The following is a 26,939-nucleotide window of genomic DNA, read 5'->3' on the forward strand; positions in this document are numbered from 1 at the left end:
AGCAAACCTGTCCTGACATAGCATAATAAAGTAATTAGCAATAATAGCTGATACTGTAAAGAGAATAAATAGTACCATTGAAGGTTATTTTATATCTATCTATCTATCTATCTATCTATCTATCTATTATAAAATGCATAGGATTCAATAATATTCTTCTCCATTGTTCCAGTCTGACAGTCCTAGAAGTATGCATCACAAGTTGAAACATGTTCTTGTTTCTTACTATGAGACATGTTACAAGCATGTGGGTTCTTAAAAGGGTTTGCATGGTGCCACACTTTCTGAGCAATACTGCAGGCTGAACAGTATGTCAGAGCCTATTTTTCAGCAGGCAGTGATTGCAGAAGATCAGTTCCCCTCCCTTGTAGCATATTTCAGAGATGATAAAACACCAAATAATTCAAAACTGCTTTCAGGTGATGATGGCAGAGGTGAAGGAGGAGGTAGGCAAAGAAGCAGGGAAGTCTGCGCCAGACAGCGCGGTCTTACCGGGTGCTGCTGTTCCAAGTGCTTACACGGGAGATTGGCAGCTGCTGTGCGTGCCGCCAGTAGGGAGGGCAGGCTGTGCGGGGTGGGAAAAATGGTTTCAGAGATGATTTGTGGAGGTAGTTGAGAGAACTGGCTCCTGTCTGAGCGGTAAGGGTTTGCAGTGAAGGGTTAATCAAAGCTACATTGTGATAGGGAAAGAGCATCCGAGCAATAAACACCCAAGGCGATGTGCCTCCTCTCAGCTGCACCACCAGCACTCTGACCACTGCAGAAGGGCGATCGCCCCAGAAGTGCCTCTGTGGTTGCTCATGTGTCCCTGCTCCCACTTGCTGCCCTGCTCAGACTTTCCAAGAGGCTTGCCAGTACCAAAGATGCTGCTTCAGCTTTTTACTCATCTCAGCTGAAGCCAAAAAGGAAAGAGGGAATCACATGGCTGAAAGGGATGTTAAAACTCTGCCATTTACTACATTTCCCCCCACCCCTGCCATGATTCATCTGCCTTCCCTATGGCCTGTAAAACATTGGGGTCTCCAGCTAGAGCTTGCTGGAGCAAAGTGTAAGAAAAAGCAAGATGGAAGCTCAATAGGGGCGAGAGGGTGCTGAGTTTTTCTCCTCCCAAGAAACCATGGACTTTCACAATGTTTGACAATTCCTTGATTTAACTGAATGCTGTCTTACCACATGGTCAGTGGAAAAGATTCCTGCCCCCAACTTCCCTTTCTTGCAGTAGGACCTATCTCTGTTTGTCACAGTGGTACCCCTACCCAGAGAGTGCAAGTGAATCCCAGACTCTTCTGTTAAACGTATTCAGCTTCACTGGAGACACACGGTAGAGCAGGCCTTGGAGCCCATTTGTCTTCCAGATCAGGGACAGATCTTTGAGTCCAACAAGGAGTTGTTACCCAAATTTTTTTTGACCCAGTAAATACCTGATTCAGGGTGGACAGCTGGAATGGGGGACGACTCAACGCTTTTTTCTGATCCCTGGACTCTGACCAGAGTGATCTGGGAATCTTGGTCACTTTAGTCTGAAAGATCTAAATGGTGTATTTTGGAAATGTATCTGTCTAAAACTGTTCACTGGAATTAACCAAACACTTGGTCAGGAACCCCATTTCGAGACACTTGGACATATCCTGAGAAAAGTGTCTCCCTCCTTAAACCTCAGGCTGTGGCATCTCCCAAGGTGGGATCACACGGATGGGCTCCAAGCATTGGGCTTCAGCTCTGCTGTGCAAACTGTGGTTAGCTTTGCAGGCCTGCCTTTTAATGGGGATGAGTCATTTGGTTCCCTCCAGAAATTATGTTAATAACCAAACAATATTCTTAAAATAACAGTAGTTTGTTGAGAACACAAGAATTTTAGAAAACAAAAACCAGGCCATAAAGCATTAAACAAACTATTCCTACAGGCAGCTAACTGAGCATGTGTATTTACACTCTATACAGGGAATCTCAGTATTTTTAAGCTTCCTAAAACTTGTTCTTCCCTGCCTCTCCCCAGAGGACCTCCCATCCAGATACCGCACTTGCTGTTTTTACCTCATTAACCTTTCTCTCTCCATTTCCTTCAGGGAAAGAGTCTTTAAAAATATCTGGGTTTTGTTTGTAGCCCTTTGGTCTGGTACTCGCTGGTTACACTACTCGAGCAAAATGGCTTTCAGCTGGTTGGAGACAGGAAATAGGTTTCACCAAGCAATTAGCTTTTGCCATTGTCTTAAGTGTGTATAAGGTGTTTTTTAATCCAGGAACCATTGTGATTGCTTTTGTGGTTTGTTCCAGCAGTTCCCATTAAGTTAGGGTAGTTTAATTTAACAGGAAATTCTAATGACTCATTGTAGCTATAGAGTAACAACTCCACTGACCTCTTCACACACTATTTTTAATCAAACAATCCACAATTAATATGCAATTCTTAGACTGTCACATAACAGCTTCACATCTGTGACTTTGCTGGCACTCAAGCCTTGTTTGCTTTTCAATGTCATGGGGAGGAAAGGTGAATATGATGTTTTGAGAGTAGCTATAGACAGTCCCTGCGGGTTAGCTCAGTCATGTCAGAGCCTGAGTTTTCATGAGGTTGTTATAGGCATGAAATAGCACCACGAATTAATAAATTTGATTGGCACTTCCCATTATAAAAGAACCGTTTGACCGTTCAAGCTGTAACTTCTCTTATGGATATCTGTCTGTGTGGAAAATTTCAGACAAAACTTTGGAGCTGTTTCAGAGAACAAAGGTGAGGGTAAACACAATCTTTTGCACACATTAATAACAGCTCTAGAAACCATTTATCTGAAATACTTCAGGTACCTTATCTTGTGGTGGGAGGACTTGAGACTGGGAGAAGGCAGGGAAGGAGAAAGAAGACCTCTGGTGTGGGTGACTTGGGGTCTCTGTCATCCTTGCACGATGGCACGGTGCCATCCCAGAGAAAAGATAAGAACTCCCTCTCCATGTCAGTGTCAGAAATACTGGTAATTTTTAAGTGGGGCACAGTGCACTTAAGATGGCAAGACCCACATTTGCTATTTCAGTGGTTTCAGCTGGCTTGGAGTCAATTGCCGGTGGCACTGAGCAATTTTTCTTCTCAGATGTGTCCCAAGGGAGCATCTCTACAAGCAAGATTTGATGCATGTGCCTAGGTCTCCCTTTAGTGGTGGAGTGCAGCAACTATAACTGCCTGGGGTTGATCCTGCCTGCAGGGATCACTTCTTCAGCAGAAGTAATGGGGCTTTCACTGAAGGTCATGGGTTTAGTCTGATACACATTTCCACAGTTAGGTGCCATGCTTTCAAATGCATCCTCCCTACTCTTTTTCAGGCCAACAGTCATCAGGTGGGAGGCAGGACATGACAGGGCATGATGTTCTGACCAAAGAAGAATAGATGATCAGTAGGCTTTGGAGCCGGGGAAAGGTGTGCTGTCCTTTAGCAGGAGGAAGAGCTTGGCAGGAGTGGGGGATTTGGCTGTAAAGGGAAGAAACATGGAGAAGCTTGGAGTTGTGAAGGGGACAAAGCTACTAGTGGGAAAGCAGAAGACGAGAAACAAAAGGCAGAATTTTCTTAAATCCTGTCCCTCACTAAAAAAAACTCAGGAGAAAAATGTTTATAGTGACAGAGCCAAGTTTAAAGATTCCTGTGGCAAGACTTGGAACTAAAATTATGAAAGATTCAGTAGGTGGTCACTAGAGAACTGCTGTGAGCCAAATTCTGAAAAGCCTTAAAATTTGATTTTTTTCATGGTGATACTCAGTCCAGCACCTGCCCTTTTGCCTGAGTGTACCTATTCTTTGCTTTTTCACAGGATGGAGGTACTGCTCTTCTAGCTGCTTGTCAGTATGGGCATGCAAAAGTAGTGGAAACCCTGTTGAAGCACGGTGCCAACATTCACGATCAACTTTACGTGAGTTATTTGACACAGATAATATTGACGACACTAGTAGTGGAACAAATGTGCTGTTGTTTGGACAACAGCAGATACTCTGGCTCCAGCACAAAGAAGCATTTGCCAAACGTTGTGGTTTTATAGTACTCTACTCTTCTAAGATGTGAATTTTTTTAACTGTCTGTTTTTCGTGATCCTGGGAGAAGCAGCACAAAATCAGAAAAGAATTTTTTCTGCCTTTTGGTTCGTTTTCTGTATGAAGAATATGTACCAAATCTGGGTTAGGTGAGTGCTATCCATTAGCCTTGAACAAAAGACCATGTCATGTTCTACCATGATTTGCATTGTGGACAGAGGGGTGCGTACCTATAAAGCCCCTGAGGTACTAGAGAATCAGTTCATCAGTTTTCTGCCAGAAAGAGTAGTAAAAGTTAAAATATTTAAATATATTTATTTTTTTACCAAAAAAATCAGTTAAAATTATGTTATTTGTGTATCTCTAGCTTGCCAATGTTTTGGGCAAGGAATGGTTAAAATAGCTCAACTGATGTTGTTTAGTTGACTTTTCAGAAAGCTGGACTGAGCCAATGAAGCACTGGGTTTAATTTACTCCAACAGAGACGCAAATAAGCTGAGCTTTTCAGCATTCAACAGAAACCAGTGGCAGATTTTCCCTTCACTTCCCACCACTCTTTCCTACCCCAGGGCACTCAAAACTGACAAAGGGAAAGTTGTTCCCCAGGGACAAGCTTCTTCAGCCATTTCCATGGGCTTTGGATCTGCAGGATGCTGTTGCACTCAGAGCTCCTCCAAGTGTGCATGGCAGCTGAGGGCTGGTGACTGCAGAAGCCACCAGTACACTGGAGGCTGTGCACTGGTCACACAGGGGGTCCCCACTTCTGTGCTGCCCTCACTCGGTATTTCTGAAGCAGGGTGTTCCACCCTTGCTGCTCTGCAAATAGTAATTGCCTTTCTAATCTGAGGGCAGTGATTCATACCTCTGCACCGTAATCCCAGGGGTTACCTGCCACTTGGTTTAAAAATAGCCATCCTGCCACACCTACAGACATTTACCTAGAAGTGAAGGCAGTAAAATAACTTCCTTGTTTTCACTCCTGGAAACGAGCAATATTTGCAATTGGATTTAGAGACATATTTTTATTGCTCACAGCGACTGGGCAAAACCAGTCAGAAACAGCTGCTTAATAAAACAAAAAAAAAACCTCTTGAAAATGAGTGTTAGCGTGGGTCCTTTAGTGGGACATAGCCAAGCTGCATTTGCAAAGTGGTATCTGACTGGCAGTTTCACTAGCAGGTGGCTAAATGAGAGGGATTTTGAGCACGTATTTGGGTAGTCCTCTCAAAACCATCAAGACAGATGCGTTAAATTGAGTCACATGAGGGGTAGAAAGGAAGACGAGAGAATACCCTAACTAAACGGTATTTATTGTGAAATATGTTACATATTGTGAAATATTGTGAAAATATGTTACAGCCTCAAAATAGCTTTCTCATTACAGCATCAATTCAAATCAAGTGGGTGATTGGGAACCCAAGGTTTTCCATCTTGATTGATGCTACAATAAAGAGCTCTTTTAATATTGCACGACCTTGTCTACTTTCTAAATGGAAGTGTTATCACTATACCTGTCTCTGAAGTAAGCCTGCAAAGGACGTGATGCAATCACCCTGTTTTGTATACCGGCATAGCAACTGGAGAAAAGAGCCCCTCAGAGGGCCCAGAGGTGGGCATTTGTAGTGCCAGCAGACACCTCTCTTGTTTACCAGGACATTTTTCTTGAAATCAAGGTCAAACATTCTGAATTCAGTCCCAGGGGCACTATATTCAGTTCATGCTTCACTAAGTCTGTGCTGAGTTTTGCAGGAAGAGGAGCAGGTAAGCAGTATCTCTCAGCAGACAGCAGCATTTGGTCCCGACATAGCAATGCGCCAACAAGGTCAACAACAGGCTTCCACTAAAATGCCCTGTATTTTGTGATAAATATATCCATGAGATGGTATGAGATGCATACTTGCTCATCTGAGATGCAATGAAGGGGTTCATTCACGTCTCTATTTACACTGGAAAAGTCTCACCTCCCGGGAAAACTTGCCCTAGCACGCTCTGTGCTGAGTGTTGTGGGTATAGGATGGGTAAACACCTGTCCCACCATCAATGCAGATTTCCACTTCCAGTTGGCTGGATGGATTATAATGCTGTTTGAAAATTTTTCATCAAAAAACCTTCATGAAAGCATAGAAAAAATGCTTTTTTACATTGTTGTTTAAAGGAACAAGTTTTTATGAAGTCCGTCTACACGAGAAATGTTGAGGAAAAACGAAATCCCTTATTTGTTCACAATTTGTTCTTTAACAAGCTTTTTGCAGGAAAATGCTGGTTTCTGATAGGGCTATGAGATATTTTGTCTAGCATGTGCTACTTTTACATTATCGTATTACAGGTAAAGTCTTTTCTACAAGATGTGCCAGAGCAGTGGCATGGTAGTTGCTGGGGTGGCACAGCAGTATGGCACAGTACTTACTACTTCAGCCTCAAGGGCAAACTTCAGTGCTGGAGTCTTCAGTCTTTGAATGTGTTTTCACCATGTGTATGTAGCAGGACACTTCTGCATGAATATATAAAAGCTAACTGAACCTATATTGCTATACAGGAATGAATTTCTAGTTATGTAGATCAGTGCTTCCGTGAACTGGACTCTTAGTATTCCAGACCCAGGTGGCTTGATGCTTGGTTTTGATGTATGATGGAAGACAGCACTTGTGCATCTGAATGAAAATGTTACCATAGTTTGTTACGAACCAGACTTTGCCTTTTGGTGATTATTTCTTGAACGTGACTGTATATCTGCTGTTACATGGTATAATGGCTTAAAAATAAGAACGTGATTCAGTCTAGTTTGGTTTTGTGTGGAATAATGGCATCATTTCAACACAGCGTAAGCTGGATGTATTTGTTCTTAGGACGGAGCTTCTGCAATTTTCCTGGCAGCACAAGGAGGCTATCTGGATGTCATCCGATTGCTGCTTTCTTCAGGAGCAAAGGTTAACCAGCCACGGCAGGTGAGCTCAACACTTCAGAACAGAGCTGGGGTCTAATTTTTTGCAGTTAAGAAAATTTAACACTGGAATTTTCTCCGGGCATCAGGTTCCCATGGAGGTGTTTCACTGGAAGGCAGGTTGTGCCTGTGCCTGCATTCATGTTTGAGTTCAGATTGGAAATGTAGTTTCGAAGCCAGTACCCCAGTCATTTCTTTTTGCATGCAGACCAGATTGTTTCTGAAGAAGTGAAACTGGAAGCTCTGTTCTAGGTCTGCACCAGTTGAGCTTACACATGAAGGCAGATCAAACCACTCACCAGTCCTCTAAACGAGTTTTAACTACATGCACGTTTGGGCCAGGGAGCAAACAAAATCAAAATAAAACCCTCCAGCTGTATATAATGTTGATGTAAGGGCGTTGCACTATCACTTGTAACTACTGGGCTGCTTCTGTTGCACCAAGTTGCTTGTGAGGGTCTACATAGCCTACCACATCCCTGCGTTCTTCTGAAAATCCTGGGAAAATCTTTAGAAAATCTGGGAAATCTAGTGGGAGACAGTACTAGGTTTGGTATATTGAAATCACCAGGCCTTCAGTACTGTGGCTTCGGTGTCAAAGCTGATCTTTGACAAGAGTTTTTACTTTTAGTTTTACTTTTTTTAGTTTTACTTTGTGTTATCCCTGTGCACTCTGAAACTCAAGCCTGGCTGTTACCTTCATCTCTGGAAGTTCTTGATAGATGTGGAAAGCCTTGCTGTCCCCATTTACAGCTAGTCACTCCAGTGGGCCTGATCCTGCAAACACATACTACCAGCGGCAATTGTAAGCATGAAATTAGCTCCTCTGTAGGCAGTGGGACTGCTGTTTGATCATTAAATGATATGTGTGAGCTAGATTTGTGGCTGGTTCAGAGATCCCTGCTAGGGGCTTAAGGGCTAGATCCACATTGCATCACTTTATAGTGTTAGATAAGGCCGCAAGAGACTTCCTAGGTGTTAAACTAACTATGGGGTACATGTATAAAAAAGCTCTCTCGGTTCCCAAGAAAGGATTCCTTAATTGTTTAGCTGATTCTTGACTCTAAAATCAGTGCTTAAACAGCACGTTTAGAAGCTGCTTTGAGTGGCCAGATGTGGGAGTTGCACAGCAAGCTTTACTCCCAACACATAGAAATGTCTGGTTAGAGACAGGGATTCCCAGGAATCTGCCTGCTTTAAGAGAGCCTCTTCTGTGGCCTGCTGAAACCCTGCAGGCAAGGTAGCTGTCCTGGGTCTTCACTGCACATTTTAAATTGATGGGATAAGGTCTTGTCCTTGCAATCAGTCATGTATGTCTGCCAGGTGGCTGTGATCACCGACTGCACCGAGTAAAAAATCAGCAGGCAAGAGCAAATTAATGTGAAAGCTCTAATAACAGTGGACAACGTGGCATGTGATGAGCTTTGCCACGTATTTGCAGTATTTCCTTTCATCTACACCAAAAGCCTGACAAATCATAGCCTGGCAGCACAGATTGATCTATATGACTTCTGCTGCATCTGTAGGTCTGTGTAGCCTCCTTGCTGCTCTTGTAATGTAAAGAAACTGTATTAGGATTTTATGTGGCCAAACTAAAGTAATTTTCCTGCTGCCTTTCCCCCCCACCTCTCCATCACCAGAGCTGTGCTGACAGCTGCTCACTGGACTGATGCTTTAGCTGCTCCTAGGCTGCCTCCACACTGTCTCCCAACATCAAAATTAAGAAATGTTAAAACCTGTTAATTGACGCAGGCTAGAAGATCAATGTAGGACAGACCAAGGTGTGTTTTAATGCCTTTTGAGTCAGTCAAAATAAAGTTGGGGAGCCTTAGATTTAACTTTTTTAATCTAAACTAAATTTAGATTTATGTTGCCATTAAAACGGCATTCTGCTAACCGCAATTCTAATGCACCAGCTAATTCTTTCTGACAATATTTTTTTAGCACTCTAATCCAATTTCTACAACATAATGTTTCATGAAGCATTTAAAAATCTTAGTTGAGGCAAAGACTTGACCATGAGTGTTCCTTCTGGCTCTGTTTCATCTCCGGCAGGATGGGCTTACTTTGCTTCAGGGTACCTCCGATCCCTGCTAAGATTATGCCTGGATAAATCCGTGGCATTTGTATTTGGGCGCAGTGTAATCTGAAACATTTCCTTAACAAATGGAACATTTTTACTGTTTAATTAGTAAAGTAATGGTTGGATGGACTTCAGTCTCTTTCCTACTAACAAACAAATTTGTACTTTGTTCGAAGGTGGCATGTTGGTCATGAGGAATGTAGCTCTAGATGGGGCAGTTTCGATGCCAAATGACTCTTGCTGTCAGTTACAAACTGCACTGCTCTCACTCCTGTAGGAAACTTTTCTAAGCAACATAACACTGACTGCAGGGCTGCAGAGTGCCAGGTGTGAGTTCATGCTTCTCCTTCCTCATGGTGTCCATGTTTTCCTTTCTATCTTGTGAATTCGGGGGCTTAATTCATGTGTCTGGGCATGTGCATCTGCCTTGTATGTCTCTTCCTGCTGCTGCAGTGGGTACCAGTTCACCTTCTGTCTTGTGTCCCATCTCCCATTTCCACGGGAGTGCTCCTGACACTGTAGAGCATCTCAGATGGTTCTAGCTGTCCATGTGAAGGCCCTTCAGCTCAGTTCTTGCAAGACTGAATAGTGAAGCTTCCTGGAGAGTTTCTTCCCTGGCAATGTAATTTCTCTTGGATTTTAGCCACCTGCTGTTCTTTCTGACATTGCGGAGCCAGGCAGGAATTCTTTTGTCATCCTTTTGTCTAGACAGAGCTGGGGGCAGTGTCTGAAGCCTGGTGTGGGAGATGTTTCTTTGCCTTTCCAACTCAAAAGCTAAGCGAAAAGATTACTTGCTGATTATTTTTACACTGTTTTGGCAACCTGTGTCCCAGCAGACTTTAGTCTGACTGGCTAAGCAGATTCAAAACACTCTGAAAATTCATGCTTTTTTTCTTAACACATGATATGCAATTATACATATATATATAAGCCCGTAAACCCATAAAGAGTGTAGACTTCAGACAAGCAAGCAATTTGCTCCTAGCTAGAATTCAGCTGGTGTAGTGGTGGTGAGCAGACTAATGGGCAGAACAGTGGAGGAGATGACTGGGTAGCCTGAGAGTAGGGGCTTCCTGTTCCTGGAAACCCTTACTGGGAATTCCAGGGGTGTTTCACCTCTCACCCTAGTCTAGCCCTTTCTAAAACTCCAAGTCAAGTAAATGTTGAGATTCAAAGCTACAAAGCAGTCATTAGTTAATGGGTAAGAGAAAGAGCATCAGAAGTTTTGGTCAGAGTATGTTTGGAACTGCTGGCTGCTGGATATAAGATGATGTAGTCCATATATAATATCTTGTAATCGAATGTGGAAATAAACATAGCTTAAAAACATATGGGCTATTTAACATTGTTCTAGGAATGTAATGGTCTGCAGTCTGCTGAGTGGGCAGACGGACAAGGAAAGGAAAGCAGTTTTTGAACTGTGTCTTTCTCTGTTCTCACTTTCTTCCTGACTCATCTCCAAGCCCTAGTATCTATTTACACAGGACTTCTCATGTGGCCTCTTAGTACAATGTAATACCTCTTTTGCACTATATACCAACATGAAAATGGACAGAAATCTCATCTACTCCACAAAACTACTACCTGCGTTTGCATAAAGCTGCATGTTGGATGCTGCTTGCTTCAGAGAGAGAAGCTGACAACAGTCAAAGTGAGCTCACCATCCACTTCATCACCTTTCTTCTCTTCAGGCTAAGTCCTCCAAGGCAGTCATTCTTTCCCACAATGTATTTTTGCATTTAGCCTGTAACTGAGATACTGAGGATGATGTCGAACAGCAATACTATTAAGAAGAGTTAATGGTAACAGTGATGTTACCTAACACTTGCATTTCCTTCTGCTCCTTTTCATTTATACCTGAAAATAAGAGTTGTTCTTACAAACTTCACTGTGAGTGAAAGAAAGATGTTATATTCTGTGGGCTGTGCTTGTGCTTGCATTTCTTGCATAAATAGAAGTGTGGATTTGTGCAGCATTGGTTCTTCATGCAGATTAAATTGCGTAGTCTGCTCTCAGATGTTTTCCAAATTTTATCAGCTGTTTCAGTGCCCCTATTGCTATTTTCTAGAGCCCTCTGGTGGGGGGAAATTAGAAAAAATGTGAAGTGTCTTACTCGTAGGGAAAACATTATAAATTGGAGCAGGACAGTTTTTGCCATCACGCTAACATCACATAACGCTATATACAAGAAAGCCTTTGTTATTTTTTAATCACAAAGAACACTCATTGTTTTAACAGGACATATACTAGAATGAGTTCAGTCACTAATTTCAATGAGTTAATTTATAGAGAAATGATACAAGAGTGGGCAAAGATCCTCTTCTTGACCATTTGAGAAGACTAAAGATCTCAGGATGTGCATTTGCTCTTTCTCAGTATCAGAAAAAAAAGGAAGATCAGAATATTATATCAAAGGAGGAAATAACTTTTCTGTTTCTTCCAAAGGATTAAGTCACCAGCCCATAGAAAGCAGAGAACTGGTTCAACAACAGTTTTTCGGTTTGCATGAGCAAGTCATATGAATCTTCAGCTGGCATTGAGGAGAGAGATTGCTTCTTTGATCAAAGTGTAAATGTCTTATTTAAAGTAAAAAGCTGTTTTCTTCTGAAACTTCTCATTAAGGCTCTTTTGAAAGCCCCAGTATATTTTGTCTTCCTTTTTCCTGCCAAGTCTTCGGGCTGCTGAGGGTGGTGAGGGGAGCTGGCAAGCGCCGAAGGCAGAAGCCAGCACCCTGCTACGTGAGGCCTCGCTTTTATGTTAAAGTCCGTACAGGGCAGAGCCTTTTGTTAAAGGCCCACGAGAGTCAGTTTGGCACCACAAAACCGCTGGAGTCCTCCTGTCGTCTGGAGAATCAGGCCATTTAGAAGCAAAAGGAGGAAAAGACACAAAACGAAATTCTAATCGTGGGGAGAAACTATTCTAGTGCTTTAACTCACCTTTGCCTTTGAGATGGAAATCCATCACAAAGTTTACTTTATTCTGAATATGCATTTTATTTTCTGAGGTTTTCTGCTCAAATAATGATTGCATAGGACAATTTTTCCAAACCAGATTGTTCCATGCTGGAGGCCTTGTTAATTACCTTGTTTTCTATTGGAGTTCTTGGAGATAAAATTTGTGAAATACCATCACTGGAAGGCAGGACATTTTTACCAGATTCCCTGAGGGTGGATAATGTTACTTAATATTGAAAGCTGATGAGCATCTTGTGTTGCTACTTAGCTTTCATAGACAGCTTCCACTCCATATGTACAGGAACCCAGCTGCAGAATCTCCCCATGCATGCTGAGATTTGCCTGTATCTTCTGTCACATCTAGTCACCTAGAGTTCAAAGCACACAGGATAACTTTGGCCTTTATATTTCAAACTTCCCCATGTAATTTAGGCACAGCTGGTAAGCCAAAGGGCTTCAACTATCCACACAGCCACGCACATGTGCTGGGTTTGGCCAACAAAGCAGCCAAGGGTGCCTCTGCTCCACAACCGGAGCAGTTCTGACTTGATACACTGAGCTCCCATGTGCTTTTGGAAGCAATTCTGCATATGTCTGTGATGCAGGATTCAATTAAAAAAAATAAATTTTAAAAAGGAATTGAAGTATGTCCATTCCCGTAGGCAGACTTGGGCAGTAAGATACCAGGGAGCACAGGGTCTCCAAGTGAAACCATTAGCAGTCTTATTTTGCTTGCAGGATGGGACGGCTCCCTTGTGGATTGCATCGCAGATGGGTCACAGTGAAGTGGTGCGAGTAATGCTGCTCCGGGGAGCTGAGCGAGACGCCGCGCGGGACGTGAGTAGTGCTTCTTCCTGCTCTCTGTCTGCAGCTGAGTGCCGCCTAGCTTTCCCTGAGGCTGCAAGTCTGCCTGAATGGAGGCCTGGTGTCCCTGGAGTCTGTCCTGTTTGCCAGGCTCTGAAGTCCCACACTGGGTCCCTTTTTGCCATTGTGTCTGGGGCAGCTTTCGGGAGGGAACTTCTGGAACAAGGGAATGGAAATGTCCGTATAAATGAGAGACAAAGATGATAATGGTGTAACTAGTTCATTTTACCCTGACGTTCTCACCTGCTGGAGAAACGATCCTCCAGGTGCCCCAAAACCGGCAGCATATGCTCTGGAGGTGCTTCCTCAAAGATGATGAGCAGAGAGGACTCTCCTCTCAGAGGTGTGGGGAAGAGCTGGCATTGCCCTCCAGCCAAGGGGAATGCAGATAAACTGTTGGTAGCAACTGAACTGACCTTCCTCTCTCTTTTAAAGGACGGTACCACTGCTTTACTGAAGGCTGCCATTAAAGGGTACAACAATGTGATAGAAGAGTTGCTGAAATTCTCTCCCACACTTGGCCTGCTGAAGGTTAGTAGTGTAACACAGATTTTTAGGCAGAAACATAAGAAGGCAAAGGGTCTGATGAAAGACCTGACACTTACGACTGTGCTAGTGGAAGACAATAAGGAGCTTGAGCCCAAAAAAGTCAAGAGAAATATGAAATTATCTTATTTAGCCTTTAATGCCACACACAAATTAATCTTTCTAAACAAAATTGTGAATTTGATATTTGGAATGAGGAAGCCCATTGTGTCATAGAAGGAATCATCCTGCTTTTTGTCATCTGATTTTATTTCTACTGTAAATGGATTGCCCTCGACAGTGCAGTTTTTAGCATTATAACCTGCCCTCTATTACATTTAGTCAGCAAAATAGTATCCTAAGAGATCTTTTGTGAGCAGATTATCTACTTGATGTTGTTTTCCCCTGAATTCAAAAAGTTAATTGAAAAATAATAGATATTTGGAAGCTGCTTTTTAATAGCTCATCTAATTTTATGTGCCTATAAATCACATTCTTTGATAGCCTCTGTGCATGCAACTACTTGGCAATTTTGATGTACGTGAAAATCCAGGTGGCATTAACTTAGTCGTTAATTCCATGAAATAGCTTCCACACTTATTTGAACTGTCAGTTTGCAGCCACAAGCAAAAGGCCAGCCATAAAAAATCACTATTCAGCTGTCTGACACTGAGACCATTAATCATCAGAGAAAGAAGATAAAATGCACAGATGGTTCATTACTGCTTGCACTTCTGTTTCACTTCCTAATGGCTGGTTTTGCCAGGCAGAAGCAAGTGCTGTGTTCATTTTACCTCTGATCTATTGACAAGGGTATTTTTTAAAAGGAAATATTGCTGTGGTAAAGTGAACTTGACTCTAATTTTTATTAAAGCATTTAAAATTGTCTCCTTCATAGCCCACTAGCCTGCCAGCACCCTGTCTAAATTAGACCCTATACCTTTGATGACCTAATCTCTTCTGTGTTACTTCTTTCTTGTTCATAGTTTTGTTCTTTGCAAACATTTGTGTTTCACTGCCTTTTGCCTTCTTCCCATGCACAGTACAAACATCTCCATTGGTATTTTCTAGAATGGGACCTCTGCTCTCCATGCGGCTGTCCTGAGCGGCAATGCGAGGACAGTGGCACTGCTCCTCGAAGCAGGAGCGGACCCATGCCTGAGGAACAAGGTATGCCCTGGCATGGAATCCCGGGCAGGGAGCAGGTGGGGAGCACCGAGCGGTGGAACCATTTGTGCCACAGAGGTGGTGGCAGCCCATGTTTCTGTGCTGGTCCATGGTTGTCTCTTGATCCTTTCCAGAAGCACCACTGTTTGGTCTACTCATTTCCATATACAAGCATCTATAAGGATGCTTGGCAGTGCCACTGGTGATGCTGGTTCCTGTGAAGTTACACCAGTCTGAGGATAACCAAACCATGCACTCACACCCGAGCACCACAGTTAACTGTACCTAGCAATGGGCTAGCTAGGTTGCATTTTGGGGAAAGGGTGATCTTGTTGCTGTTTTGATAAGCCATATATTATATTCATATCTCCATACAGATGTGTAAGGAGGATATTTTTGCAGCAAGAGAAATGTGTGTGTGGGTGCCTTTGATAAGAAAACTTGGTTAGAATTCAGCACATTGGTAAGGCAAAAAAATATCCCATGTTACATGCATCTTCTCCCTATCTTACAGTAAATCTGTTAGTTTCTTGAAATAGTTGAATACTCTTTTATACCAGCAACTTTTCTGCAGAAAACTTGTCGTGGTATTACTCTGTAAAGTGTTTTAACATTACATGTTCGATAATTTCCATGAAAATGTCTTCCACTGGCTTGTGTTTATAAACTACTTGCCACTAGTATTTGATGTCTAGCTGGGTTTGGTCTGGTGAATGGGTGGTCTGGTATTTACTTCTGGTTTATGACTGCGTGAATGAAAGTTTATAATACAAGTAATCCAGCACATCCCTTCTAAAAGTTTTCGTCATTTAATGTGAAACCTGTGCCTGTTATTTCTGTGTCATTCCACTTGATGGCAGCAGAGATAAAGCCTCTTACACAGTGGTTCGTGTTAACAGGCATTTTGTTTTGATCGTTGTTGTCGGCGGCAACGTGCAAGATTTTCCTGCTACTGATAGTGATTTGCAGCAGAAGGGTGTGCAGTATAAGAAAGCCTGTGGCTGTAACCTCTTCTACTGTGTTGTTTTTTTTTTTTAATAACATGCAAGGAGCTTCATTATAAATATATTTATGTTACCAAAATTATATTCAAAACATAGGGAAGACCAAACTCTGATGTTTTATTATGAATCCTACAGAACAGCGCTGACTATTTCACAGCAATTGAAGTCTTTCCTTGGATTTTTATGGACTTCAGTACTTAAAAACCTGCCTCATCTCCCCCAAAAAAATCAGCAGCTATGCTCTGTATTACTTCTGGGGTAGAAGTATAGGGAGCCCAAGAGATACCATCTAGCCTGGACAGTCATCACAGGATAAACTGTCCATTCAAACCCCAGGCTGAGATTATTTTGAAGACTTAAGTGAGACTTGCACACTGAAAGGTGATTTCTAAGATACCTCCAGCAGTGGTGGAGACAACACTGGAAAAAACACATCATTATAATGCCCAGTACAATCTTCTTTAGATTTTAATGCTTTTAAACCATATTTTGGAAATAATAATTCATTTCTGCTAACCTTCAGGTTTTTTTGTTCCAGGCAAATGAACTGCCAGCAGAACTAACAAAAAATGAACGCATCCTCCGACTGCTTCGCACAAAGGAAAAGCAAAGAAAAAGCTAATGCAGCCCTGTAGCAAATGCCATTTGACAGAGAAGCACCCTGACCACAGTAGCATGACAGTTAACCTAGGTTGCCCAAGAAGGTCTTGTTGGAACAGTTTGTAGAACTGATTAGCCTCTCCAGCACACGCTCCCTGAATGCACAAGGTCCTCCCATGGGCTCGGGCCTCTGCCTGGCATCACTGAACACAGGACTGAGAGCAGGGTTTGGCCTGGGAGCTGCGTTTGCACTGCAGCTCTGCCTGCGCTCCAGGCCAGCACCGATGTCTGCTCCTCCATGCCTGCAGTGTACACATCCCCACATGTGCCGTTTCAGACACGTGTCCCCATACTGGCGTGGCTGCACACCTGTGATGGGTACCTCAGGGCGCATGTGTGGGTTGGGAGCACTCAGCCCTTGTGCCAAAAGGACGCCCAGATCTCACAGCTGTTTGGATGCAGTTGGTCCTGGAGCAGCCCCATGGTGCCACTGCCCTCCCTTTGCTGACACTGCTAGCTCAGACCATTCCTCTCTACCTCCAGGTGCCATGTGGGGCTAGAAGTGAGATCTCACCTGCGACATCCAACAGGAAAAGTCCTCCTGCCAGCCCAGGGCTTTGGTAATGTTTTGGCTACTGCATGAAGCTCCATAAAAATGATCCGGAGTGTTAAAAATTATGCCAAAAGCTACAACCAAACAATAAGCAAGATGTCCTCGTCAGTTGTAGCATCTTGATCTGTCAATCCGTTCAGCCACAGAAACACAGTTGATAACATTTTGCAATGTGTATGCAGTGCTATGGGAATCCATCCCCAACCCTACAGTCTACATACCTGCCTTTTTGTGGATAGGGGAGGACTGGTTACTGAGCAAACCAACCAGGGCATATCATTCACTGGCACAAGTACAATAGAAAGTTAGCTGTCAGGCACAACAGCAAGGATGCTGTACAAGTGGTATATGTATGTTCTGCATACGCACACGTGTGACACTATGGATAGGTACCCACAGCTACTATGCAATGCACTTGTTCCCCAGGCCTGTGACAGGAGTTAATGGAAAAGTGTTCAGTGTACAGGTGTTTCAACAGCTGGTGAGAGGGTTACACGTAGCTATACTCCAACAGGTCCACCAATTAATGCAGGCATGGAAAATGAACTCTCAACAACAATTTTGGCCTTTGTTGTGGTTGAGATGCTTAGACATGCTACTAGTGCCTGTCTGGGGAAGGCAGTACAAATTGTAGATGATTGGTGAAGAGCTATGTTTTAACCATGTTGCTGTAAGGCACCCCATTAAAACACAGCAACTTTTGCAGTATAAACACTATATACTATGTCCTGTTAGACAAAAAAACATCAAGCAATGTTTTACAGTGAGTTAACATATAAAGTTAGTTCAGTACATGAATCCAGGCACTTCACCTGTCTTCAAACCTTGGCAAATTACTGAAAAATTGCTTTAGAAGTTGAAGACAGAGAAGATCATAAGGAAATAAAATATTACCTGCTTAAGAAATGTCAGTCTAGGATTCAACTGAAATGTTGCACTTTTGCTTCGGTGAGTTTAAAAAAAATCTCTTAGTGAGCTAGCACAAATGAATGTCGTTTACTTAGTGCAAATTAGCCATATATATTACCAAATCATAAAATTATTCTTTTTGTGAGTAAGTTAGGTAGTAAGTCAGGGTTCTGATGAAGAGAACAGAAGTAGGTGTACCGTTGCGTGCAAGCTGGCATTGCTATTCAATTTCTATTCAGCATTAGAAAGGAAAGCTTTAAGTTTTCCAACAATATAAGGAGGCACCAGAAAAATCTATTTGTTTAGGTAATTCATGCTGCTATATTTTTAAATTAAAATAATATTGTGCCTAACAGAAACTTGAAGACAAACTGCTACAGAACCAAATAATTATGCAAGATGCTTAGTGGATGATTGTATCCAGGGTTAAGTTCTGCAAAAGACTAAAAAATACTGAATGTGCAGAAATCTCAAGAGCTTTATTGAGAACTTACGTTTCACAGCATTGCATGGGACTGGACTCGTAACTTCTTTAACAAGCAACTCTGGAGAGGATAGGTTTGTTTGGAGTCCCCAGTGGGTTGAGGATGAACATACTGTTTCGGAGAATGCTAGAGGGACTCTAGGCAACCTGGCCTCAATATTAATAATTTTTCCCTCAAGTTTCTTCAAGTCAACAGCTGGGAACCAACACACTCTTAAGATGAAAAAAACTTTCACGGTTGTAAAGAAGGAGGATAAACACTAGAGGATCTTCAGTAGTCATGCTGGGTGAGCCATAAATACACTTTATATCAGACCGGCTGTAAACATCAAGCAATCTTCCTAAAAAATACGGAAGCATCCACTGTTGATGAGGGTCTCCTGTATTTCCCTGATAGCAGAGCAAGCCAGCAGTGGTCCTGTGACAGCAGAAGTAAAGCAAGCTGAGACAACAACATGCAGGTGTTGTGTATCTGCAGGTGGGCTCTCCTTTCTGTCAGGTGTATTTTCTTGTGAGTGGTCTCACCCCAAAGGGGCAGCTACTCAGCAAAGAGCTGCTGCTTAAACTATGCCTGTCCATGGCAAGATGTATATCTGCTCCCCACCATTTAGAGCAGGAATTTCCAAGTCTTGTGTCCACCTGCCTCCATGACTGGCCACCGTAGCTGGGGCTCTCATGCAACAAGCAAAGAACACCTGGGATGCTGTGTCCCTTACAGAGCATATTGGGCTATAACTGGCTTTTCTTATTTCTGAACAAAATTTGAGATGTGAGGCTAGCGCAGGTCGAAGGGAGAGGCTTGTAGCTCCCTCCTTGCTCTCATTAGTACAGGCTGATACAGCACACAGGCTGGAGGTGGGGGCTCCATGGTGGAGAACTGGCAGCGAAGTCTTTCTCTGCCCCATTCAGACTGAAGTTGAATCTAGCTTCAGCAAAGGCCAACACAGGATTTCTAGGCATGGAAACCTTCCCATTGGGAGCACATCTTTCACCTCAGAGCCTTTGGGGAGAGGGCTGGGTTTGGTCTTAGCTTTGGGTTCCCTGTAACTAAAAGGTGCTTATTCTGCCTGTAGGTGGACTTGAAGATTGCAATACCATTTCTCTACCATGAATTTAACTTTTCACAAAGGAACCTTATTAACGCTCAATATTTAGGTAGCTGCTGTTATCTTTAAAGTGCTCAGTAAATAATCTATGGTTTGTTGTTCTAAAACGGAAACTTGCTTTCCTTTCCTGGCTGAAGTGATTCACTAATATTGACAGTAGTTCTTTGCATAGTTGTCGTGCCTTTTGTGTAAGGCTTTCAAAGTGCTCTGCAGACACCATTACCTTTGTAAGTTCTAAGGTACATTGCTGGAGGAGGCAGAGAAATAGATTATTTCATTCACACACCAGTGAAATGAAGCAGCTGTTCATCAGCTCATGTCAATAGACAAGAGTAAATTTAGATTAGAAATTAAGGGGCACCAAATCCATTTCACAGACTACAAGATGAAGGTAGATACCATATAATGATGTGAAATAGAACTGGGACAAGATAACAGGCCAAACTGGGTTTTGGGGTTTCTTTTCCCCTAAAAGTGCCATATATGTGCATATATCCATCTTGCACCCCTCAAAAGAGCAGCTCCACTAGCACACTGCTTTTAGGCTTGCCTCTCTGCACATGCCGATCCAGGGGCCCAGCTTGCTGTCCTCTCCACCTGGGATTTATTCAGGTGCTATAGCCTGGTGACTTCCCCTCAGCTGCAAGTGAGTACAAAGGAAATGCAACCAAGAACAGGCTACACTAATGAGTCAAGGAAAAGTATACAGCATTTTTCTTTCACTAGTATCAAGCCATTGTGTGATGGGGATGAACACAAGGAGAGGCCTGTGGGGTGCAGAGAGAAGTGGCATCCCATAAGTGATATGGCAGTGTCATAGCCTCAGAGGTCCCAAATACACAGAGCTCTTAATTTAAGCTGATCGCTGCAGTGCAGCGTGCAGGAACATCTATTTAGTAGTGATACAAAAGGCAATGTTGTACCTCCTGACTTGCACATGCTGTTCTTCACTTGGAGCAAAACCATCTCACTAATGACCCATGCACGTTTGTTTAGTTTGAAACAGCTGAAAGGACGAGAGCACCAGATCAAAACAGCTGCAAGTCATATTTAATGCACTTTAACAACAACGGTGATTTGCCTCAGAGTCAGAGCCTAACTGCAAGAAAATACATGCTTTTATTTCAGACAGTTATGGTGACTATTGGGAAATGCATAAGTAAACCAAATTTCATGTTGTCTCAGAAATTTCAGAATTGTGCAGAGAATGAGGTAGCACAAATCCCGGCCCATTTGTACTTCACTTAGTATGAACACTGAACAGACATAAAAATACTGCCTTTGTCTGGAACCCTTGAGTCAGCAGTGTTAAAATGCTAACGTTTGCTATGAGTCCAAAGATTATACACAAAGCTCTTTTTTCCAGCAACAGAATATTGTATTACACACACGGGACTAAATGGAGTTGTGCCTTCTCACAGTGGCTCTGCATTTGGTCCTTGGAAATATCATGATAGTTTCATAATTTTCTGAATTCCACAGTTTCTTTTGACCTGCCCTTTTATGCATTTGATAACACTTCTATGAATTTATGTAACTCCGTGTAAGACTAATATTCTGCAACAGGAATGTTGCTTTGCTAAAACACCTTTTCCCATACTATCATTTCAATAAAAAATAATATACTACTCAGATTATCTTTTCTGCATACTTCAATATTTCTTTCCTTTTGTGCAGTCTGCTCTTTCTCTTTGTAGAATACCATAATTAATTTCCTATTTATGTAAAGATCACTTCGTTCTATTCCGCTTGATTGATTATACTTTTATTATTTTCCAGGTCTTTACAGATGAGGTAACATTCACAAAACAAATAAAGCCAATGCACAGGCTTGAGGAACAGGAAAACGTAATTTAGCATGACATAACAAGGTTTGTTTCAAAGATACAGACATCACTGAGAGATTCCCCTTGACATTAACATCCATTAGGTCAGATCTGAAGGGAAGATTATAAAAAGCAACTTAGGAACCAAAGGAATAAGACTATACTTTTATTCAGTTAGTCAAACATGTCTTGGTTTGTTATATTCCTAAATGTAAAACTGATCTTTACACTGATCTGACCTACTTCAGTTAAAAAAAAGTCAACACCCTGCTGATATGCTTATTATGGTATGCAGTGGATTATGTGTCATAATGGGGGAGTCTACACTGAAAATTGTATTTTTGACCTTGTGTTTGATGTCCCACACTTTTTGCCTTATTCCTACAATTTTCTATTGCGATGAGCTACATTTTCAGTCATTGTCAAAAATTCCTACAGCCACAACTCAGTAATACATCTCCATCTATTCAGAGAATATCAAGAGAAAGTGCTGTGACTTGTTCATGGCCTAAATCACTACAAAGGATGATTTCTGGTAGTGGAAAGCTCCTTAATTTTGCACATGAAAGCGTAACAAAAGAATGTCAAGGTGCTGGAAACAAGACAAATTCAAACTTCAAGCTGTGGATTTTCAAGAGTAAGGATAATTATCTATTGAAACAAATTGCTGAGATGATTCCTTCATCATTTGAGTTTTGGAAAAAAAAATAAATTACTTTTCAGTCTGCAAGATGTGTTTCACCTGAAACATTTTGTGTTTGATGCAGGAATTACTGGATGAAATTTTACAATATGCAGGAACCAACATTATATGATCATAATATCCTCCTTAATTTTAAAATATATGAATCAATGCAACTTTTGCTTTATCTCCACAGTGATTTAAAGAGATGCTGGCTCTCATGGGATCAATAACAAGACCATATGCCTAGCAACTGTGGCTGTAGCTGAACAGCAAATCGAAATCTGAGGCACATACCTAAGTCGTCTCTGAATAATCCATTTTGCTCTCACAATGTTGACAAGGCGTTTAAAATGGACTAACGCTTTAATGTCCAGCTTTTAATGTCAAGTCAGTTCATTCACAGCTGGCACAAGGGCTACATAGTGCTGCACCTTGCCAGGGAGCAGAGATTAGCAGAGCAATCAGGGATGTGCCAGTGGTGAACACAACTAAGTCAGGAAGGAATAAGGGACGCAACTCTTTGCTATGGCAGATGTTTCGCTGGCTTGGATGCACAGATGGAATATGACACTAACCTACCACACAGGCATGGAACAGACTGCAATTTTATATGTACTGCACAGATATTTTCTTGTGTGGGATATATGTATGCATATGTACTTTGTACCCAGCATATGAGGATGGGCTCATGTAATCCCCTTGGAAAAGTGATACCATAACCTTGTGGTCTTCTTATCTGGACTGCATGAAGGGGAAGAAAAACTATTCCGCTTTCTGGAGACCCCAAGAACAGCTTCTGCAGGTGCTCCCTTGGCCATATTACTACATCAGACCCTACTCACTTGGGAAAACTGTTATAAAACTGACAAAAAGTCTTCAAGTTCAGTCATGAACAGGCTGTTCCTCAGGTGAATTGCAGCTGATAAACCTACCTCCTGTTCCTCCTGCTAAGTCAGGTTTTGGTAGTACTGTCAGGGACCCTATGACAGTTCTGCTCATATTCTCCAATTCGACAGCAAACCCAGAGTTACTCACCAAGTGGCAGCATGGTGCTCACAGGGACTCAGTCAACCAACGTTAATGCAAACCAGGAGCCGTACACAGCCATTAATAGGTCAGACCTTGAATGTGTTAGCATATCAGTGCTTACGTACAGTATCTGGCACAGGTACACACGGCACCTCTTTGCTCACAGCAACAAGTGCAGCCTGTCTCCAGACTGCTACAGTAAGCTGCATTTCTATGGTGTTTTCCTTCAACAGTTCACTGGTTGACACCTGGGTGTGGAGCTCTTGGGCCACATCTTGCCATGCAACTGGCACCACTTTACAGAAGAAGAAATTGCACTGAAGAGGCTGGGACCTGCCCAGATCGTCCAGCAAGTTTGTAGCTAAACTGGAACAAACTTTCAATTGTTTGAATTCAAGTCCCAAGCTTTTGCTGCTAGGCAATAAAAAACATCACGGAATTGTAATAAAAATGAACAAGTTTCAATGACTTCAAAAATAAATGCAGAAAGGATATGATCTTAAAGAGTGACTATACGACTTTTAAGGTTAGATAGGGACACGGGTTGGTAAAGCAGCCATCAAAATACACTAGGGCAGATACAAAGATGAAAAGATAAAAAGACCTGATTCAGCATCACCTGACATACTACGTGTTTATTTGAGTACTGGCAGCATTAGGCAGATTGCTGTCAGCCCCCTCTGCCTGATTTGATCCCACATGGGAAGTCTGAAGCCAAGAACATCTGACCAAAGTAACAGGTACATTGGAGCGTGTATAATTAAAAGGCAAGCAGGCCTCCACAGGTGAGGAAGGCTGACAAATGAGCTGATGAAAAGAATATGTTTTGCTTACAACACCAAATAGGAAACACCAGCTTTGTTTGGTACAAGTATTATTCTGGTTTAGCTGGAAAAACAGTCTTGGAGCAAGCTATAGTGGTTTGGACAGGCTCTACTAAAAAAAAAAAAAAAAAAAAGTGTGAGAAACTGGATGAAACTTCTCACCCACCTGTTGCAGCTTGTCTTCACAGATTGCAAGACATCCACAGAGAATGTCCCGCTTTCCCATGTGCTGGTGCAGGGCATTGCTTAACGTAGCTCCCACTTCTTGCAAGTGCCTCTGAGCGCTATCGCAATAGAAATAATACAGGCTCATAATAAATTATGGAGAATAAAGAGCAATGGACATTTTAACTGATTTTTCTGCAAAGCAATTGCATACTGTGTTTCCATTTGTATGTAGAAGTAATTCTTCAGACAGATTGCCACCTAAAAATTTCCAGGTCATTACCACTAGGTGCCTGAGTTTCTAGAAGTGGCAACACAGGTTTCATTTCAGCATTGAGTAAAGCGATGGATACACAGTAAGGCCTACACCTCTGAAGACAATGCTCAGAGCTTTCCATCAAAGACAGAACAGAACATAGCAGGCAGCAATTTCACCCATTTCCTGATAGGCACCTTTACACCATTCAGGGTAGCTGGTGAGGGAGCAAGCTGATTTGATCCTAATGGACAATTAAAGGACTTGTTTGGTGTGATGGAGGCACCAAGCGACACCCTACATGATGAATTAATATTGGTCTCTCGGGCAGCAAAATTCGGTTTTGAATATGCTGCTGAGAACTGCCATAAGTATTCCCCATTAGCCTTCCAAGCAGGTGGTCCCTAACGGCTATGCATAATCCTGGGTTTAAAAGAGAACCTTATAAGACATAACTGGATAAACGTCCTTCAATAAGAGCAGTTGGGAGTGGGGGTGGTCTCTTTTGGGCCATGTGTAACACAGACAAGGCAACGAGCTATTGGCAGCATCGATCTGGGTTAACTATTCAGGGCTACTTTTTCCCTACCCAGAAGGAAAGAGAGAACTTCAAGATGACATAGTCAACGGTGCCAACTTTATCATCAATAACGCTCATGCAACTACACTTAAATTCCCAGGAGCTGCTAGAGACGGCTCTGCATCCCCACCCCCTCGATAAGGCATGCAGCCACGACGAAGACCAAAGGCTGAAAGCAGAACTGAAGGATTACCCTGCTCTGGTCTGCTGGCTACCAGTGTACAGAGGCAACATAAAAACAGATACGTGTTTTGAGTTTCCACACCTGCCATTAACGAGATTTCAGAAGTCTCTATGACCAAAGATAGGGTTGGTCTGGTTAGTGTTTGTTAGTCTTCACACCTATACCACTCCACTTTAGCTTGTGAGTGCAAATAGGCAGCACTCTCTGGGGGATTGCACTGGAATAACAGTGTGACTTTCGATAGCCATCTAAATACAGATATTCAATAGAGATTCAGATAAATCCTAAAATACCACCTCTTCTCTCTGTTCATACTGTAGGTGGTAAAGTGTGAGGTTATGGACTTAATTAGTTTATGGCAGAATTTGTCGCTGCAACATTATAAATTGGTTCTTCAGCCCTGATTCTTAAATCACTCCTTCTTCATGTACTTCATTCAGGAAGAAAATGCCATTTCTCTTCAGTCAGTTTTGCTATCTTTCACCTTTTTCGCACGCACTGAAACAAGGTTCTTGCATTTTTTTAACATGTAGCTATGCGAGCTATGCCCACTGCATGCATTCTCTGCTTACGTGGAGTGTCTAGAAAATGTGGCAACTCGGTTCCCTGTTTTTAGGATCATGCTGCATAGTGCTGCATAAGTTATTTATTTATGACATGAACATTAAAACACAATATAACTTCAGGTACTCTACCTTTGTTTAGCACTTGCCAAATGACAGTCCTGCACCTGGGATGGAATAATCCCATGAAAAGTACAAGCTAGGCAGTGACTGAATGGAAAGCAGTTTGGCAGAAAAGAATGGGGTGGCTGGGTAGGGCAAGATGCTGAACATGAGTCAACGGGCTGTATCAGCGAGGGGGTAACCCAGCAGGCCAAGGGCTGGGGGTCATTCCCCTGTCTTTGGGACTTGGAGTGCTGTGCCCAGGTGTGGGATCCCCAGAATAAAAAAAAAAAGAAAAAAGAAAAAGACACCGACATACAGGAGCAAGTCCAGTTTACTGTTACCACGATGGCAGGGGCTGCTGGAGTACATGAGCTGTGTTTGCTCAGCCCTAAGCTGAAAGCTGGCTCCTGGGACATCTTCCCGCTCCCCGCAGCTACCACACAGGAGGATGCAGAGAAGGGGGAGCCACACGCTTCTCAGGCGGGCACCACGGCAGCAGGGGAGGCGACAGGCTCAAGCTGGAACATGGGAAAATCTCTTTAGATACAGGCAAAAAGCATTTTACTGTAAGTGCGGTCAAAGAGTGGAACGGTTTGTTCAAAGAGGCTGTGTAAACTCCATCTCTGAAGAGCTTCAGTGCAAGAACCCTGAGCCACCTGGTCTACCCGGATTCCGATTTCAGCAGAGAGTCGGACTACGCGACCCTCCAGAGATCCCGGGCCAACGTGTTAGCCCCTGAAGCTGTGACACCAAGATTAGCCTGCATTTTTCTCAGCAGACGGCGGTATCAGCTAAATTACATATTTCATACCAGCAGCGCGCTGTCAGGTACCGGGCCGTGAAGGCGATAAAGCGGCGGCGAAACCACAGGGAGGCTGCGGCGCACCCAGCTTGTGCTACGCTTCCTCCCCACCGGATCCCAAACTGATCCCGAACAGATTCCACACAAACAGACCCCAAACAGAGCGGCGGACTGCAACCAGCGCTCCCGAACCTGCTGGCCGCCACAGCGGCCCGGCCACCTGACGCCCGCCCGAGGCAGCGGCCGCGCCGGCGGGGCCCGGGGGCAGCCCGACGTGCCGCGCTGGGGAGCCGGCGTGCGTGGCAGCTGCACGGCCACAGCGCGCGGGATCGGAGCCCAACGCGTGGAAATCAGCAATTAGTAACTCTGAAGCAAAATTAACACGCTGATGAACTTTTCAATTAGTAACTCTGAAGCAAAATTAACACGCTGATGAACTTTCCCGCGCCCGTACAAAGCCGCTGCTCGGCTGCCGGCGCAGCCCAGGCGGGAGCCTCCCTTCCGCAAAGGCGCAGCTCCGCTCCAGCACCGACACCCGCCCGAGCCCCCCCGCCGCGCCCGCAGCGCCCCCGCCGCCCCCTGAGGCGAGGCGCGGCCCGGCCGTGGCGTGAGGCGCGGTCCCGCCCCGCCGCCGGGGGGAGGCGGTGCCCGGGGG

The 26,939-nt window shown here is 43.3% G+C and overlaps 1 protein-coding gene across 11 annotated transcripts in view; it reads left to right on the forward strand.

The window, feature by feature from the left end:
- ANKRD29 (ankyrin repeat domain 29) overlaps positions 1–26,839 on the forward strand; it is a 57,231-nt gene extending 30,392 nt beyond the window's left edge. For 8 of the 11 annotated variants that reach the window (XM_080380607.1, XM_080380611.1, XM_080380609.1 and 5 more), the window contains 5 exons: positions 3,799–3,897; positions 6,862–6,960; positions 12,732–12,830; positions 13,293–13,388; positions 14,454–15,591. In XM_080380607.1, the coding sequence (XP_080236733.1) occupies positions 3,799–3,897; positions 6,862–6,960; positions 12,732–12,830; positions 13,293–13,388; positions 14,454–14,786 (726 nt within the window). In that variant the 3' untranslated portion in view covers positions 14,787–15,591. Of the gene's footprint in view, positions 1–3,798; positions 3,898–6,861; positions 6,961–12,731; positions 12,831–13,292; positions 13,389–14,453; positions 15,592–16,091 lie in introns of those variants that run through there. The other 3 variants (XM_080380617.1, XM_080380615.1, XM_080380616.1) reach the window with 3 other exon arrangements.
- Positions 26,840–26,939: the final 100 nt, after the last annotated feature.

The sequence above is a fragment of the Falco punctatus genome (genome assembly GCF_963210335.1).
Source record: "Falco punctatus genome assembly, chromosome: 3".
NCBI lineage: Eukaryota > Metazoa > Chordata > Aves > Falconiformes > Falconidae > Falco > Falco punctatus.